This window comes from Gobio gobio (assembly GCF_949357685.1).
Source record: "Gobio gobio genome assembly, chromosome: 9".
Lineage (NCBI taxonomy): Eukaryota > Metazoa > Chordata > Actinopteri > Cypriniformes > Gobionidae > Gobio > Gobio gobio.
This window is the reverse complement of record NC_137115.1, coordinates 49,100,156-49,115,389: the sequence shown is the minus strand read 5'-3', so window position 1 is coordinate 49,115,389 and position 15,234 is coordinate 49,100,156. Positions and strand designations below refer to the sequence as shown.

At 35.8% G+C, this 15,234-nt stretch overlaps 1 protein-coding gene across 1 annotated transcript; it reads right to left on the bottom strand.

The window, feature by feature from the left end:
- Positions 1-594: 594 nt before the first annotated feature.
- On the bottom strand, positions 595-14,161 carry cd81b (CD81 molecule b). The gene is made up of 8 exons (XM_079824754.1): positions 13,985-14,161; positions 12,183-12,297; positions 5,459-5,556; positions 4,260-4,334; positions 4,052-4,165; positions 3,852-3,953; positions 1,377-1,460; positions 595-1,270 (listed from the first exon to the last, which is right to left on the bottom strand). Exons 1-8 carry the CDS (start codon positions 14,048-14,050, stop codon positions 1,208-1,210), a joined length of 717 nt encoding a protein of 238 aa, XP_079680880.1. The 5' UTR covers positions 14,051-14,161; the 3' UTR covers positions 595-1,207.
- Positions 14,162-15,234: the final 1,073 nt, after the last annotated feature.

Genomic DNA, 15,234 nt, shown 5'->3' with positions numbered 1-15,234 from the left:
TTAAAGCGACAGTGCTCAATGTTTTCTGTGCAGTGCACGACGCAGTCTATCTATCTATCTACACTGCTCTTAAAGTGATAGTGCAAATTTTTTTCTTTGCATGACTATCTATCTATCTATCTATCTATCTATCTATCTATCTATCTATCTATCTATCTATCTATCTATCTATCTATCTATCTATCTATCTATCTATCTATCTATCTATCTATCTATCTATCTATCTATCTATCTATCTATCTCAATGTTTTCTTTGCATGACTATCTATCTATTTATTTAGCTGTCTGTCTATCTATATTTTTAATCCTGCAAACACTGTTCTTAAAGCGACAGTGCACCATTTTTTTCTGTGCACGACCCGGTCTATCAATTTCGACAGTCTTCACATTGGAATAAACGTACAATAATGTGTTTTCCCTAAACATTTATGCAAATATGTTTGGTAAAGTTTGGTCGAAGCACACTGGGCCCCGGGCTTTAGGTAGCCACGCGGTGAACGCGAATGGACCGAGGGGAACACACCCCCACTTCCCCAACCTAAAGTGGACCCACCCTTATTCATTACTAACACAACATTCATGACACATTAATTTGGCCGATTTTTTTGTTAAGATTTATTAGAAATAAACTGAATGTCCCCCAAATAAAAACAGTATGGGCTCATTGAGTAATTAATAATTTGATTTGTTTCATGTGGGTTTAAATCATTAGATTATCATGCCATCATCATTAGGGACTAATTAAAACCAATGCAATGTTGCACAGGGATATGCAAGACACAAATGTACTTGTTGCATAACAGATTCATAGGTTATCTCTCAATAAACATAGCATTGATTTACTTCACAAAACAAGCACACACAACACACACACTAACATTACTTTACTTTAACGTCTAAAAGTTAAAAATAGACTGTAAGAGCAATGTAAGAGAAAATCTAATAAACTGATTAAATAAAAGTAAAACAATACAACATAATAGCAATGTTATCCATATTATTGTCAATCACATTATTCCTCTTCCCTGATATCAGTTATTGGTTTATTTATTATAGCGTTCGGTGTGCATTCACACTAGAAGTCCTCTCTACAAACACAGGGATCAATGGTCAGTGTTTGGACATCTGAACTTGAAAAGAGAGGGAATGCAAAAGTCAAATGGCCTCCTGCCCATCACTGTGATCAGCCTGGTCTTCATCCAGAAACTCAGTACGCAGGAGCATTGCGGATCGCACAGCAGAGGACCATGGTGAAGATCATCTCAAAAACCTAGACACGAAGCAGAGAGGAAATTATACACGCAGGGAAATTTTGGGAGGGGTGGCGATATATTCTTAGTACAAGTCTGTAATTGTGCATGTGTGTACGTTCTCACCATAATGACGGCAATCACTAGGGCGGCCAATCCAATGACATGGAGTTTCTCAGAGAACAGGTCCCTTAGCTTCATGTGGCAACTCTGAAGTGCACAACATCAGTTATAGTTTTTTCAATCGTTTAACATTTTCTAAAATGGAAGTGCAATTGTCGCATCGGTTTGCTGCAACATTAGAACTCTATTGCATGTCTGCAAAATGTAGCAACTCGCCCAAAACATTTCATTCATGCTTCAAAACCTAGTTACTGTGTCAGTAAATTGACATAAATGTCTTCATGCAGTCCTGCTGTAGCTGCTGCTGCTGTTTAGGGTTGTGACGTTCCTCCATGTTCAAAAATTGTAAAATGATTGTGCTGGCCAAACTCCATACAATTCCAAACTTGATTAATACGATTGTGATTCCTCTTTCATTATAATGAAAGGCCACTTGCCAATTTAGCAGACATTACAAACATTGCATGTCAGATATTTATGGAATATATTAATGCATGTCTGACAGATTTTGATAACTGAATGGATCGTTTTGCGTGTGATGGCGCACACGATGAAAGAATGTCTAGACGTTGTGAAGAGTTGTGACAATTTCATTGAGAATCAACTCATCAGATTTGATCAACAAGCCATGTGCATTTAGTTATTGAGCAAATTGTAGACAATATTGTACTTATTTTTTTTGCCCACATGTAATTTGCTTACATAAATAAGAAATTCAAATTTCAAATCTGAACTCTTTGTTTTGAGGGAAAAAAATTATACGAAAATTGAGCCAAAGCGATTGAAAAAAAAAACAGTCCATCCACAAGCAAAAAGTCAGCTATCAAAATATCATATTTTATATTGTTATGGGCTGATTGTTTATATATAATTTAGCGCCATGCCAGCAACTCAAAAAATATTTAGGCCTAAATATAAGATTTATGTATTTGAATTGCATATCAAATTTCTATCAATTTGGATTACAGTTTTAACATAAACTATAATAAACCTAATGTCATAAACCGACACGATTTCTCAAGGATCTATTAAATTATTTGCATCTATTGGTTTTTACTTAAACAATCATATTTTTCACCTTTAATTTCTTCAAACTGCTTAGAATTAGTATGAATCTGTGAATTGTGAAAACAATTCAACAAGTGAAAAATAGAAAAGGTAAATAAATAATTACCTATAGAAACAAGAAATATTTTTTTTTGTTTTAAAGTCTAAGGGCCCCATTTTAAAGATCTGAGCTCATGGTCTGAAGCTCATGGTGCAGGTGCACTCAGGGTGTGTCCGAATCCACTTTTGCTAGTTTAACGACGGAAAAAATGGTCAGCACGCCAGGCGCATGGTCTAAAAGGGTTGTACCTAGTCTCTTAATGAGTCATGGGTGTGTTTTGGGCGTAACGTGCAATAAACCAATCAGAGTCTCATCTCCCATTCCCTTTAAAAACCAGTTGCTCCTGCACCATGGGGGAATTTGCGAGAGGAAAGACTGAGTGCTTCTCCAGAGAGGAATTTTAATATTTTTTATTTTTAATATTTAAAAATGTTTGTGTGCTGCTGCAGATACCTGTGTGTGTAACAAGCAGAGTGTACGCACGTTGTGCACCCGCATATTAGTAAAGCGCCCTTTAAATAACACAAAAAATACTGTAGGTCAAAGGGCGCAGTCGTTTTCAGTTGCCTCAAAATAGCAAAGTGCCAACAAATGCACACAGAACAGATGGGCGCGAGTGTATTTGCTATTTAACAACGTGGCGCTGGATGTGAAAATTAAAACTGCGGCGGGCTGAAACGGGCAAAAAACACTTGTATGATAGGGCCCTATATCTCTGATTAAAACAAAATCTGGCCTCATTTCATTAAAAATCTTTTCATAAGAATCAACTTAAAATTCCTAGAGGAGTTAAAACCATCACAGTCTTTTATTGTAATAGAAATATTGTGATTATGTGCATGGGCGTCGGAAGCAAAACAAATGTGGGTGGGTCCTCAGAATTTTTTTACTGGAGTAGATGTCAATTACATTAAGTACAAATATACCACTTCGCTTGCTAAACGTATAGTTCGGAAAGACAAAACTACGGAAATCGCCATATCAATGAGAGCGGCAGTAGTGTAGGGGTAAGACGCACGGCATCTAGTTTTGACACAAATCGACCCCCGGTTCGAGTCCGCCTTTCGCCGAGCTCAATCTTCTCCCTTTTCCCATCACATATCAGATCGGAAAGGCATTTATTTTCAATAAAAATGAAGAAAATATTAAAAAAGTGGAAATAAAGTGTCTAACGTGTTTAATAATAAGTGTTTATCGGTTAGGGGTAGGTAAACAGACATGCTGAATGTTAGTGATGATAAAAGTGAGTGGGTCCAATATCATTGATCGTAAAAAGTGGGTGGGTCTTGTCCCACCCACATACAATGGTTCCGACGCCCATGATTATGTGTATACATTATTGCCTCCAGAACATGAGATCTCTATCATACCTGAGAGATGAGCAGATCAACAGGGTTGGTTTTCTTGGGACACAGAGAGGCCTGGACAGCTGTGAAAAGTTCATTATCATCCCCTTTACCACAGCACTCAAGCTAGATATCGAAAGAGTGTGAAAAAGATGGGATAGGGATTATTAGCTGGAAAAAACAGAGGGGTTTTGATAATTGGAGAACTGACTTAGGCAACTCACTGTGTCATGGAAGACCTCCAGAACTTTGGCAGCTGCCTGTCTGGATGGTGTCTCCACAGGATCCACCGCTTTAATGTATGCCGTATCATAGAAGTTAATGAGCTCAGTGGAGATCTGGATGGAGAGAAAGCGGGAAAGTGACGCGCTCAAAAGGAAGTTCTTAACATACAGACAGGCTCTTTGAGTGTTTATGTGTGTGTGTACATACTGTGTCCCTGTTAATAAAGCCCCATATTCCTGCTGCCACCTCACAGGCGAAGAGCATCACTAAACATGTGAAGAACTTAGGGAGAAGAAGACAAAAATATGTGATAATAAACGATTTAATGCAAAAAAATCATAAAAAAACATCATGACTAAATAGCACAACCCTTGTTGTGAAAAGGAAGTGTGCTTGTACTGAATGTGTACTTGTAGTGTACTTTAAATCTTAAAAGTATGTTTTAAAAAAATGAACTTGCAAATGGCCACTTAAGTTTAGTTTTAAGTCGACACTTTCATGACTTTTAAATAGTGCACTTCGTCATAATGTAATTATGTTTTAATAATTAGGTGTGCTTTAAAGAAGTAGGCTACATTTATTGTTGACTACCATAATGAGGCACATTTTTAACTGCAATGTATTGTTTGATATTACTTTTAAAGTTAATATTCTTTAAAATAAATGTAACTAAATTGCAACATCGTCATTATAAATGTGTAATTACCAATACACTTAATTATATCATATACAAATTTCAATAGGAAGAATTACATATATTTTAGTTTGGTTGTCACTACCTTTAGCACTACACTTTAAACATATTTAAAAGATTATGAATTATGAAATTACATATAATATGTATTTAAGTCCTTCTTAAGTGCATCAAAAAGTACTCTAAAATTCAGCTAACTGCATTTAATATGATTGCAAATAATACATCTTGGTAACACTCATTTGTTAACATTAGTTAATGCATTAACTAACATGAACTAACAATGAGCAATATATTCTTACAGCATGTTAGTTAATAAAAATGTTCATGTTAGTTCCCAGGGTACTAATGTTAACAATTTTTGATCATAATAATGTATTAGTAAATGTTGAGATTAACATTAACACTAAGATTAATGAATGCTGTAGAAGTATTGTTCATTGTTAGTCCATGTTAACTAATGTACTTAACTACAATGTTAACAAATTATAAAGTGTTAGCTACATTTTAATTTAACTTCAGTGCAGTTAAGTGTCCAAGTACAAACAGTTTGCACTTAAGTATATACGTCTGATGAAATGAATGAACAAATCATGCAAAATTCAATGGTTTTGAGTAAGTAACCCATAGTTCTCGTAAAGGTCTTTTGAAGATGAATGGTAAATCCATTAGAGGCATGCAGAATGAACAGAATGAGTCGAGCAAAACCCACCGTTCCTAAGAGACATTGAGATTCCTGAATAGCTCCATAACAGCCGAGGAACCCCACAAACATCATTACAGCCCCAATCGCAATGAGAACATACACACCTGAAAGAGCAACACAAATAATATGCATGAGCCTGAGAGATTCACAGTCATTGCACATGTTTCTACAGGACTGCTCATTTTTATGAACAGGTGTTGTGATTTTGTAGAAAAGTAACCGGCTAATGCAATATGTTGCCACTAGATGGCATGTGTGCAACTGTGTTAAACATTACCTCAAATTTGAACCCTATTAGTATATTTGTGAATGCATTTAAAACTTCTGTGTGTGGAGTATATAGTCTTCATCCTAATGAAAGCTAAATAAATGAATGATAAATAAAATAATGCACTGACTAACTGCTCTTTTTCTTCTTGCAATTTCTGCAACTCAAAGTTGAACTGCAGTCAATTCCGTTCTTTTATGTCTCACTTTGATGAGATTCATGTGAGATTCAGAGGCAAAAACTAAAAAGCTACTGAGTACTGAAATTTTCCAGTCTGATTTAAACACTCGCTTTAAACACTGCAAAAACAGAGAGAGCGAGAACATCTCAGGCTCAGACTTATTGGTAAAAGAGCATGTTGCATACAAACTATAAACAGGCATGGGAAGATCTAGTCTAAACAGGAAACTTCCACATAGCAGAGCCAGATTTGCTTTCTGTGCCCATCAGACACGTACAACAGCATCTGAAAACAAGCCCGTCTCTAAACACATCTAAAACATCTGCTTTTCAGCTTCTCTGTAAATGTATCATTATTATTACTGCTCATAAAGTTTATGGAGTTTGTTCTAAACCCTAGTATTAAACTCACAACACCCCACTGTTTAATACTCCAGGAAGTGAATAAGTTGACAAACTAAAAAAAAATGTAGATAATTGCTCTTAACTTGAAATATTTGAGTAAGCTTAGAATGATCATGTAATGTAGCTTTAACTAGCCAATTCAGTAAATGCTAACTTGCTAATTGGAAACACAATGATTTGATAGCATTAGCATGGCAATTGCTGAATGAGTATGACATTATATAACATTTAACAGAAATCTGCTCTCAAATCAAACTCATGCTTCACTCGTCGCCATGATGGTAACCCTCCAAAAACCTCACATAACAGAAACTCTTCTAAATTAGCATAGCAAAACATTAAACACTACAAAGTCTCACACAAAATCCTGCACACAAAAAAACAAACATTATATAACACTTAATTTTAGTATTTACTCTCCCTTTTAAGTCTCATGGCAAAGCATGCTGGGAAATAGAAATCCCAGCCCAGTTTCAGTTAAATATAAGTTTGACTAAATTAAAAGAAACAAGTTCATAAAACTCAAAACTATGATACAATTCAGATTACTTACTGTGTCAGTTTTGTAACTCAAAAGAAAAAGAAAGTGCTAAATACTCAAAAAAGTTCATTTGACTGAACTAATTTGTTTAGTTTGTTTACCCTACTCAAATTAATTAATTATTTTGAGCATTAGGGTTTACAGTGTATACTACACAGTCCTAATATAAAGCCTACGCATATACAAATATACTTTAAAAGAATATGCAAACTGAATGTAATGTTTTTAGACACTAAACTGTATGTTAATAGCAAATGAATGGAAATGTATTGTAGTTTAAAGGTATCAGGAACTGGCTTTTTATTTTTTTTTATACTGTTGTCTGAGGTCTACTTGTGACGTTTGCGTCGTTTTTACATTAAAAAACTTCATAATGAATAAGTAATAGGCTATTTTCTGCCCTGGTTTTGAGCCTCTCTCAAGACACACTCGGTTTTGATTAGCGTGCCGCACTGAAGACTTGGAAGTAAACGCCCACTGCTATGATTGGATAAGCTTTGCATATTTAATGAGCTTCGGCTCCCCAATGAGTACGCATGAGGCATTGTTTTGAAAGCGTGGTGGGAAATGGCAACCGGACTGATTCGTCCCACAGGACTCGCAAAATGTCTTTATGAAACAAACACAATAATTTATCTCTCGCAATTAATATGAATGTATTTTTATATTACTTGGCCCGCCCGGTCGGTGGATATACATGCGCGTGCCAAGTACATTGCAGACAGCATGATCAAAACTTCTGCGATTGTATTTTTCCTTCAAATATCAAGTCAAGAGAGTGAACAACGTACATCAAGAAAGGAATGTTATTTCACTATTTAAGATGATACCTATTGGTAGCCCGTCTGAAAAACACATAGCCCTGGGACGTTGGGCTTTGCGAGCCCTGTGACAGCGTGGTAAGTTGTGTTTGGTTAGACATGTACACAATGTAACAATGTATTTGATCTGTAACAATGCAATACTGTCATATATTAAAAAAACATTTTTACTCACATAAGTGTATTGCTTCATTCATTCATGTAATCTCATCCTGTCCAGTCTCTTGTTTACAAACGAATCCGTGGTGAAATGAACATACGTGCAATGTCTTCCCCACGTAAGCTGGATATTCATTAAAAATAAAGTTCAACCACACATTTTCCAATATTAGAATCCGAAGGAAGCTTATGCAGTGTTCTTCCACAACCAGGCACAGCGCAATATCTTGCTATCTTTGGCATGTTTATTGCTCGGTAGCACGATCTGTTTAGCTCCACGAGTCGGTGGGCGGGGCTACAGAATCAGGCGTACATATTTATCTGTTGAGGCGGTGCTTCATCACACGATGAGGTCAAGGGTCGACATATTCTAAGAAGGAGCGTTTGCTGGGCCTGGTGTCTATAAAAGCTTTTCTTTGACTAACAAGGAAGTTTTCAGCTTTGAAACTTACAGGATATTCTTTTATCACAATTAACTTTTATATATCAAAGGCTCAAGGGAAAGTTGATTTCTCAATTCATCACCCCTTTAAATTTATAGGACTTAAGTACATCTTTTAACTTAATAATAACTTCTGTTGACTTTTAAATATGGTTGAAGTGTACAGCATTTAATACAATTAAGCACACTTCTTTTCAACATGGGTTGCTTTTGACCCTCACTGATGCGACTATGTGGGTATATAAGAAGAAAAAAAAGATTGTGTATGATGCATATACTTATCTCATATATCATCTTTTATATGAAACAAGTAGCCTATATGTGTCACATGTCTGTCCGTTTGTTTGATTTTTCAGTTGTGTTTTGATTCGGTCACGTGTTCCTTTGTCTTAGTTTCCCGCCACTTGTTTCCTTGGTTACCCTCGTTAAGTTCTGTTCAGCTGTTTAGTAAATCATCTTGTTTCTGTTCTCTACTTAAAGGGATAGCTCACCCAAAAATTGTAATTCTGTCATAATTTACTCACCCTCAAGTTGTTCTAAACCTGTGTGAGTTTCTTTGTTCTGCTGAACACAAAATAAGATATTTTGAAGAATGTTTGTAACCAAGCAGATATAGCAACCATTGACTACCATAGTATTTTTTTCCCTACTATGGTAGTCAATGGTTGCTCTATCTGCTTGGTTACAAACATTCTTCTAAATATCTTCTTTTGTGTTCAGCAGAACAAAGAAATGTATACAGGTGTGGAACAACTTGAGGGTGAGTAAATGATGACAGAATTTTCATTTTTGGGTGAACTATCTCTTTAAGTTGCACCCTCACCTTCAGTCTTTGTCACCGTTATGTTAGAGTAGGTTTCGCAGCCTTTGTTTGTTCCTGAGCATCATTATTAAAGTTTAAGTTTGCATTTTGATCTTCTGAGTCTTCAGCCTGTTCCTGTGCTCACCCGACCGTTACAATATGATGATGTATCCTCTTTTAGGTTTATTTCACTGCACAAATCACACTGCCATCCCTGCCGCTCAAGCTCCACTCTCTGTTTAAAACTTATATTTAGGGATTTGAAAGTATTCTCCAGCCAGATTCCCCTCTAAGCTGTAATGATTTGCTGGGGCGGCCGGGCTTGAACATATTTTTAGGGTTGTTTAACCGGCACTTGAGCGAACCCAAGCACTGCTCATTCTAATTTGCGGTGTAACGGGCACATGAGCAGGGCTTTTTCAATTACATGGATGTTCAGTAGCAGTGGGAGTAGAACTCTTCATCTCTCTCTTCTTCTCTGGGTGGGCCAGACCAACAACCGTAACTTCTTTAATCAGAAAAGGTTGTTTCTGCTAAAAAAAGGAACAGGCGGAGCTCTGGTTCCTACATGTACTTATACTGAGTGGAGAGAGACAACCCGATGGTTTCTGCAAAAATGAATGGGCGCAGACTCTATCCGAGTGCCCACAACATGCTGACCTTGTGCCACTGAACTCTCTGTGTGCATCTGCTGTGGTTAAGTGTGTGTGTGTGTGTGTGTGAGCATATGTATGTGCACAAACGGGTGGAGTATGAACACGCCCTGTGGTAACTTTTAGTCTTTCCCTGGTTCTTTTAAAACACCCTGTGGGTGTGTCTGTAGAATCACTGGCTTCATGTGAAAACAGTAAAATGAAGTGTTATTAAAGAAAATACAGGAACGACGACATGACTGACTACATGACAAACAGGATCAAAGCTCTTGTGCGCCGATGATACTGCGCTGCTGCTGCCGTCATATTCGTTATTTGAACACGCACAGACACACAAGTGATTTAGTGGCCAGCCAAGTCCAGCTTAGACCCAGTTTCCTGTTTGCATCTTTTGAGGAGACTTGCACCTCTATTTCAGGAGTAATTGTTTCTCAAAGTTCATAGTGCAAACACTTCCTGATCATGCAAGGTCATCAGGATTTATTATAAATGATTTATCTGTGCACATCATTATTTTAAAGATTAATTTGCCTTCATAATCTAGATTTGGGAAGAAAAGGCCACGATAGGCTTCATGCCAACTTCAACACATTATTATTATACCATGGTCTGTCTGAATACTCGATTCTAATTGGCTAGAAGGTGTGCATTAAACAGTTTTAATGCACAAGTCATTCCAGTCAGTTTAATCACCGTTCTATATTAATGTACTGTTTTCACTGAAGCACACACACACACACACACACAAGTCACAAGGCAGAAACATTCAGGAGCAAAGACACTTGTTATCAACACTGCCCTATGACTTTCATTAATAAAGTAGTATTATAAAGTATTATATTTCTCAGCAACTGGGGGTAACATCACTGATTTTGAAGTAATTCATCTCACAGCTTCATTGTTAATAGAGAGAGATGTTGAACAGATGCAGCTAATTTGAAAACGAACGCATCTATCATCTCTCTCTTTCTCTCTCTCTCTCTCTCTCTCTCTCTCAATAATTAATTCAAATAAATGCTATAATTCATTCATTCATTCAAATAAATGTCATCTTACAGCACTACTTGATCTCTGTGTCTGATTCATCCTCTACTCAGGTCTTTTCGACCCGAAATTCATTTTCTTTACATTTTTTAAATATTAAGTATTCATCGGAGTGGTCCAAGACCTTAGGATTTTTGTCGCACTTGAACTTGGAATACACAAAAAATTACTGTATTCAAGGAGTTTATGTGGTTGTAATAAAAATAGCAACAAATCCTTCCCTCGCGGGTCAATTTGACCCCCTATAGGAATGAATGGGAAATGTAAAAAAAGGGCAAATGTTTTTTTGTCAAACAAATTATTAAAAATCTGGCACGATCCAGACATGTACACACACACACCTAGGAATTCCCATTAAAATGAATGGGAGTAATAAATGTTTTTTTTTTTTTCAACTGAATTTTTGTCACAATGCAGACTGCACGCAGGTATAAAGTGGTTAAATTTTAACACATTTACAACGCAGAACATAAATGTGTCATATAATTTAATTTATATTAACATTATTGATACAATCTAGTAATTTAGAGGTAAATAAAATAAAAAAATCTCTCCAAATAAATTGCATTAAAAATAGAAAAAAAATTATAAAAATGAAATGATATAAGGTTTCTGGATAGTATAATTATAATTTTAGGGCTTCGGGTCATCTTGACCCGTGAGAGAAGGATTTGTTAGAGGTAAGGGTGGAGAGGATGAGGGTTAAAGCGGGCAGAATGCTTGATCTAATGACCCCCAACTGACCGCCATTCAAAATAACCATCATTTTTATCCTTACGGTCAAATATTGCATGGCAAGCGTCAATAACAGCGGTTCTTTCCCTCCATGTCATGCATTAAAATCATTTAATGCACAACTAGCCATGGATTATCTCACATACAGGACAAATGCAAGTTTATACATTTTCAATGCATTATCTGTTCAAATTACTAAAAAATAAATATATGTTCTTCTTCAGTTGTTCTGCATATCTTGTTTTTTCTGCATTTTTGTTGTGAGCAGACAGAAGTTGAGAAATAAATAATGATTTATAGTAATAATTTGAAATGGTCTGCTAATTTTCACAAAATTGTACAGGATCATACATAATAATAAAACATACATAAGTAAATAAGTGTTACGTAAGACTCAACACTGACACAGTCCAAGTAAACCACACTTCAGGAGGATATAATTAATCGAGCAGAAGTGAGCAATTAAGTCGGTAATGAATGGGCAAGATAATGGTTTAGGTGGCTGGTTTAAATAACAAGGTTGGATCATGGGAACAAAAATAGTAGTTCACATTTTAAATCTGAACCTATTTGAGGGATGAAAAGGCTATGGGTTCACTCTTACTGTACAGGAGGCTGACAATTGTATAACTGAACTTAATAATTAGACCTTTGTCATCAATGGCCTAGCCAGCACTTACTGATATAGAAAGTTCCTGGTGCTTGAGTCCCCTCAAACTGGAGCATTAGGAGGTTGCTGGTTTGACTGTCATGGCGAAGCCACAGAGCTACACCCAGAATCACACCACCAGCCAGCTAAAAATAAGAGAAGACCAAAGAGAAAAACAGAGAAAAGGGTCACTACTTAAATACATTTGATGACTGATTAAAACAGCTGGAATTTAAAATCATTCTACAGATCGTTGTCGCCCACAAATGTTTGTTTGAATTCTTTTTCCGGAGGTCATCCCGGAGGTCATTTCTTCCTGCATTTGGGGAAGAAACAGCTGATAGGTTTAGCGCTACTCACGCACAAAAAAGTTGGGTGGGGGTCCTCTTCAGTCCTCTGTGATATTCTTTGTTTGTTTATTTTTTTGTCATTTGTGCAGCAGGAAGCGCCAGTCAGGCAGATATATTTTTGTGTTGGCAGTGTGTAAAGTACAATGACAGGAAACAATACGCATCTCAAGAGGGTTTGGGATTGGCGCTGTGGATGTGATATCACACAACATCATGCAAGAATGTTGAAGGTCTTGAATGAAAACGTGAATTTAATTGCGGCATTGTACTTTTATTAAGATGAGTCAGAAAAGTTACGTGATTTTTATTTTTAAACTCAGAACTGAGGTAAACATCATTTATTTCCAGTAATGAATGTTATTCCATAATGTTTATCTTGCTGCTAAATGCTAATTTGACATCTCTCAAAACTCATAGTTAGTTTTACTCTATGATATCATTGTTTGTGATGTCAACAGAGACAAAGAAAAAGACAACATATGCTGCAATAACTTCGTAAATTGTTGTGTGTTTGTGTGTACGTTTTGTGCTCTTTCGTAACTGCTCAAGTTATTTTAATGTGTATTCATGTCCCTAAAGCACACGGACATAATTATAGAGTGTAAAAATATAGAAAAACCACAGCTAACCCTCATTCTACAGGAAGCTCTCTGGAGCCAGAGACACTAATTTTCTTTATGTCAAGAAACACATACACAAGACAAACCCTGACTACACTATTTAACTGACTGTGAAATGCACAAAACATTATGCATGGAATTTGGAAACACCAAATTATCTATAACATGGAATGCAATTATTATTTATTAGTTAATGTACAGGTATGTGTTTTAAATGTCCTTAAACTCTAACACACAAACATACAAATCTGTGAGAAGGATGGTGAGATGAAATGGAGGGGAAAGCACATCTAATCCCTTCAGATGGGACAATTGCTTAAATCAGGATCTTTTATGAAAAATTACAAGTTTGGTCATATTTATATAGTAGTATTTTACACTATTTCAGTAATATCAAATATTAGTATGGTACAAATGTAGCCTATAATATCATAAAATAACTTGATAAAGAATAAAACATCCCAGCTAAACAGGGCAAATTCTCAGAACTTTGGCTGGGAATAGGTTCTCTCAGAACAAACATTCCTCCAGTTTGTTCAAAGTTACCTGGTCTTTAATCATGCTCTCAAAACATTAGCACTTGTTTATATATTACAATTATTTTAGTTGTACGCTTTTAAAATGTTAAATTTTTTTGAATCTTCGGAGAACATTCAAAAGTCACGTTCCAAAAATATTTGCAGAAAGATAAATGTTTCCTTAGCGACTGAAGAAACTGGACAGAGAACATTCAGAAAAACGTTTTCAGAACTTAATGGGAACATAGCGACGATGTTTTACTAGAAGGTGTTTTAGGACTGCTTTCAATGATTATAATGGTACAGGGAACAATCATATTTATAATGGTAAACAAACAAACTTACCCAGAAAATGAAGTTTAAGAAGAAAAGCATATATTTGATGCACTGAGAGCAGCCGGTTACAGCCATGGCTTGATGTCGTCAAAGGCGATGAAATGATGAAGAAGAGGAAGATGAGTGTCAGTCTCCGTTCCTCAGATGGATTTGAGTGGATGTGCAGCCAGACCGGATCTCTGAGACTACCCACGAGCTCATGTGTTTATATAAACGCACCGAGCCAGAAAAAAAGAGAGATTTCCCGAGCCAAGCTCTGCCCCAAATTTACATATGTATAAAACCTTGTTTTAATTGATTAAACGGCAATGCATGGCGAATCTAAATTCACATCAGTTGGTACAAAGACTGGCTCTTTTGTATCATTTACAGAGGTGGACAGTAACGAAGTACATTTACTTGAGTACTGTACTTAAGTACACTTTTTGAGTATCTGGCTACTTTACTGAAGTATTATTTTTTAGGGAAGCTTTTACTTTAACTTCACTACATTTGAAAGACAAATATCGTAGCCTACTTTTTACTCCACTACATTTCTATCAAGGTCCTCGAAGTCAAAAGTCGTTTCTGTAGCAGCTTTGCAAGTCAGTGGATGATATTTTTTCTTCTTTAAAAGTAGGGCTGTCAAAAGATTAATCGCGATTAATCTCATCCAAAATAAAAGTTTGTGTTTACATAATATATGTGTGTGTACTGTGTATAATTATTATTTATATATAAAAACACACACAATGTATATATTTAAGAAAAATGTATTATATTTATATATAAAATATTTATATTTACATATAATATAAATTGTATAAATGTATATACAGTATATACATGCAAATATTTCTTAAATATATACATGAATGTGTTTGTATTTATATATACATAATAATTATACAGAGTACACACAAATATATTATGTAAACACAAACTTTTATCTTGGATGTGATTAATCGCGATTAATCTTTTGACAGCCCTATTTAAACGTTTTTTTGTTTTTTTTTGCAAAATGTAAATGTCTGGGAGAAAGAGATGCGTAGACAAATGGATGATTCTGAAAAAGCATGATGAAAGAGCTCAGTTCAGTCTGTTTTTTGTGCCTCTGAGATGCCAGAGCACGAGTACTGAATAGCTTTCTTTTATGTTTTTTTTCGCACTTAAACAGACCAATACACACAAAATGTCAAAATTTTCATTTTGGAAAGTATTCACGTAAGCAAAGTTGATTATGTCTTAAGTGAATGTAAACAGTTGGGGGAATATCGGAT

What these genes read in the sequence shown, in the direction of transcription:
- cd81b (XM_079824754.1), bottom strand. Translation starts at nt 14,050, where the DNA reads ATGGCTGTAACCGGCTGCTCTCAGTGCATCAAATATATGCTTTTCTTC. An exon ending in CTCAATGTCTCTTAGGAACG is followed by an intron (nt 4,335 to 5,458) that starts GTGGGTTTTGCT and finishes CTTCTCCCTAAG; the next exon opens with TTCTTCACATGTTTAGTGAT. An exon ending in GCTTTATTAACAGGGACACA is followed by an intron (nt 4,166 to 4,259) that starts GTATGTACACAC and finishes CTCTCCATCCAG; the next exon opens with ATCTCCACTGAGCTCATTAA.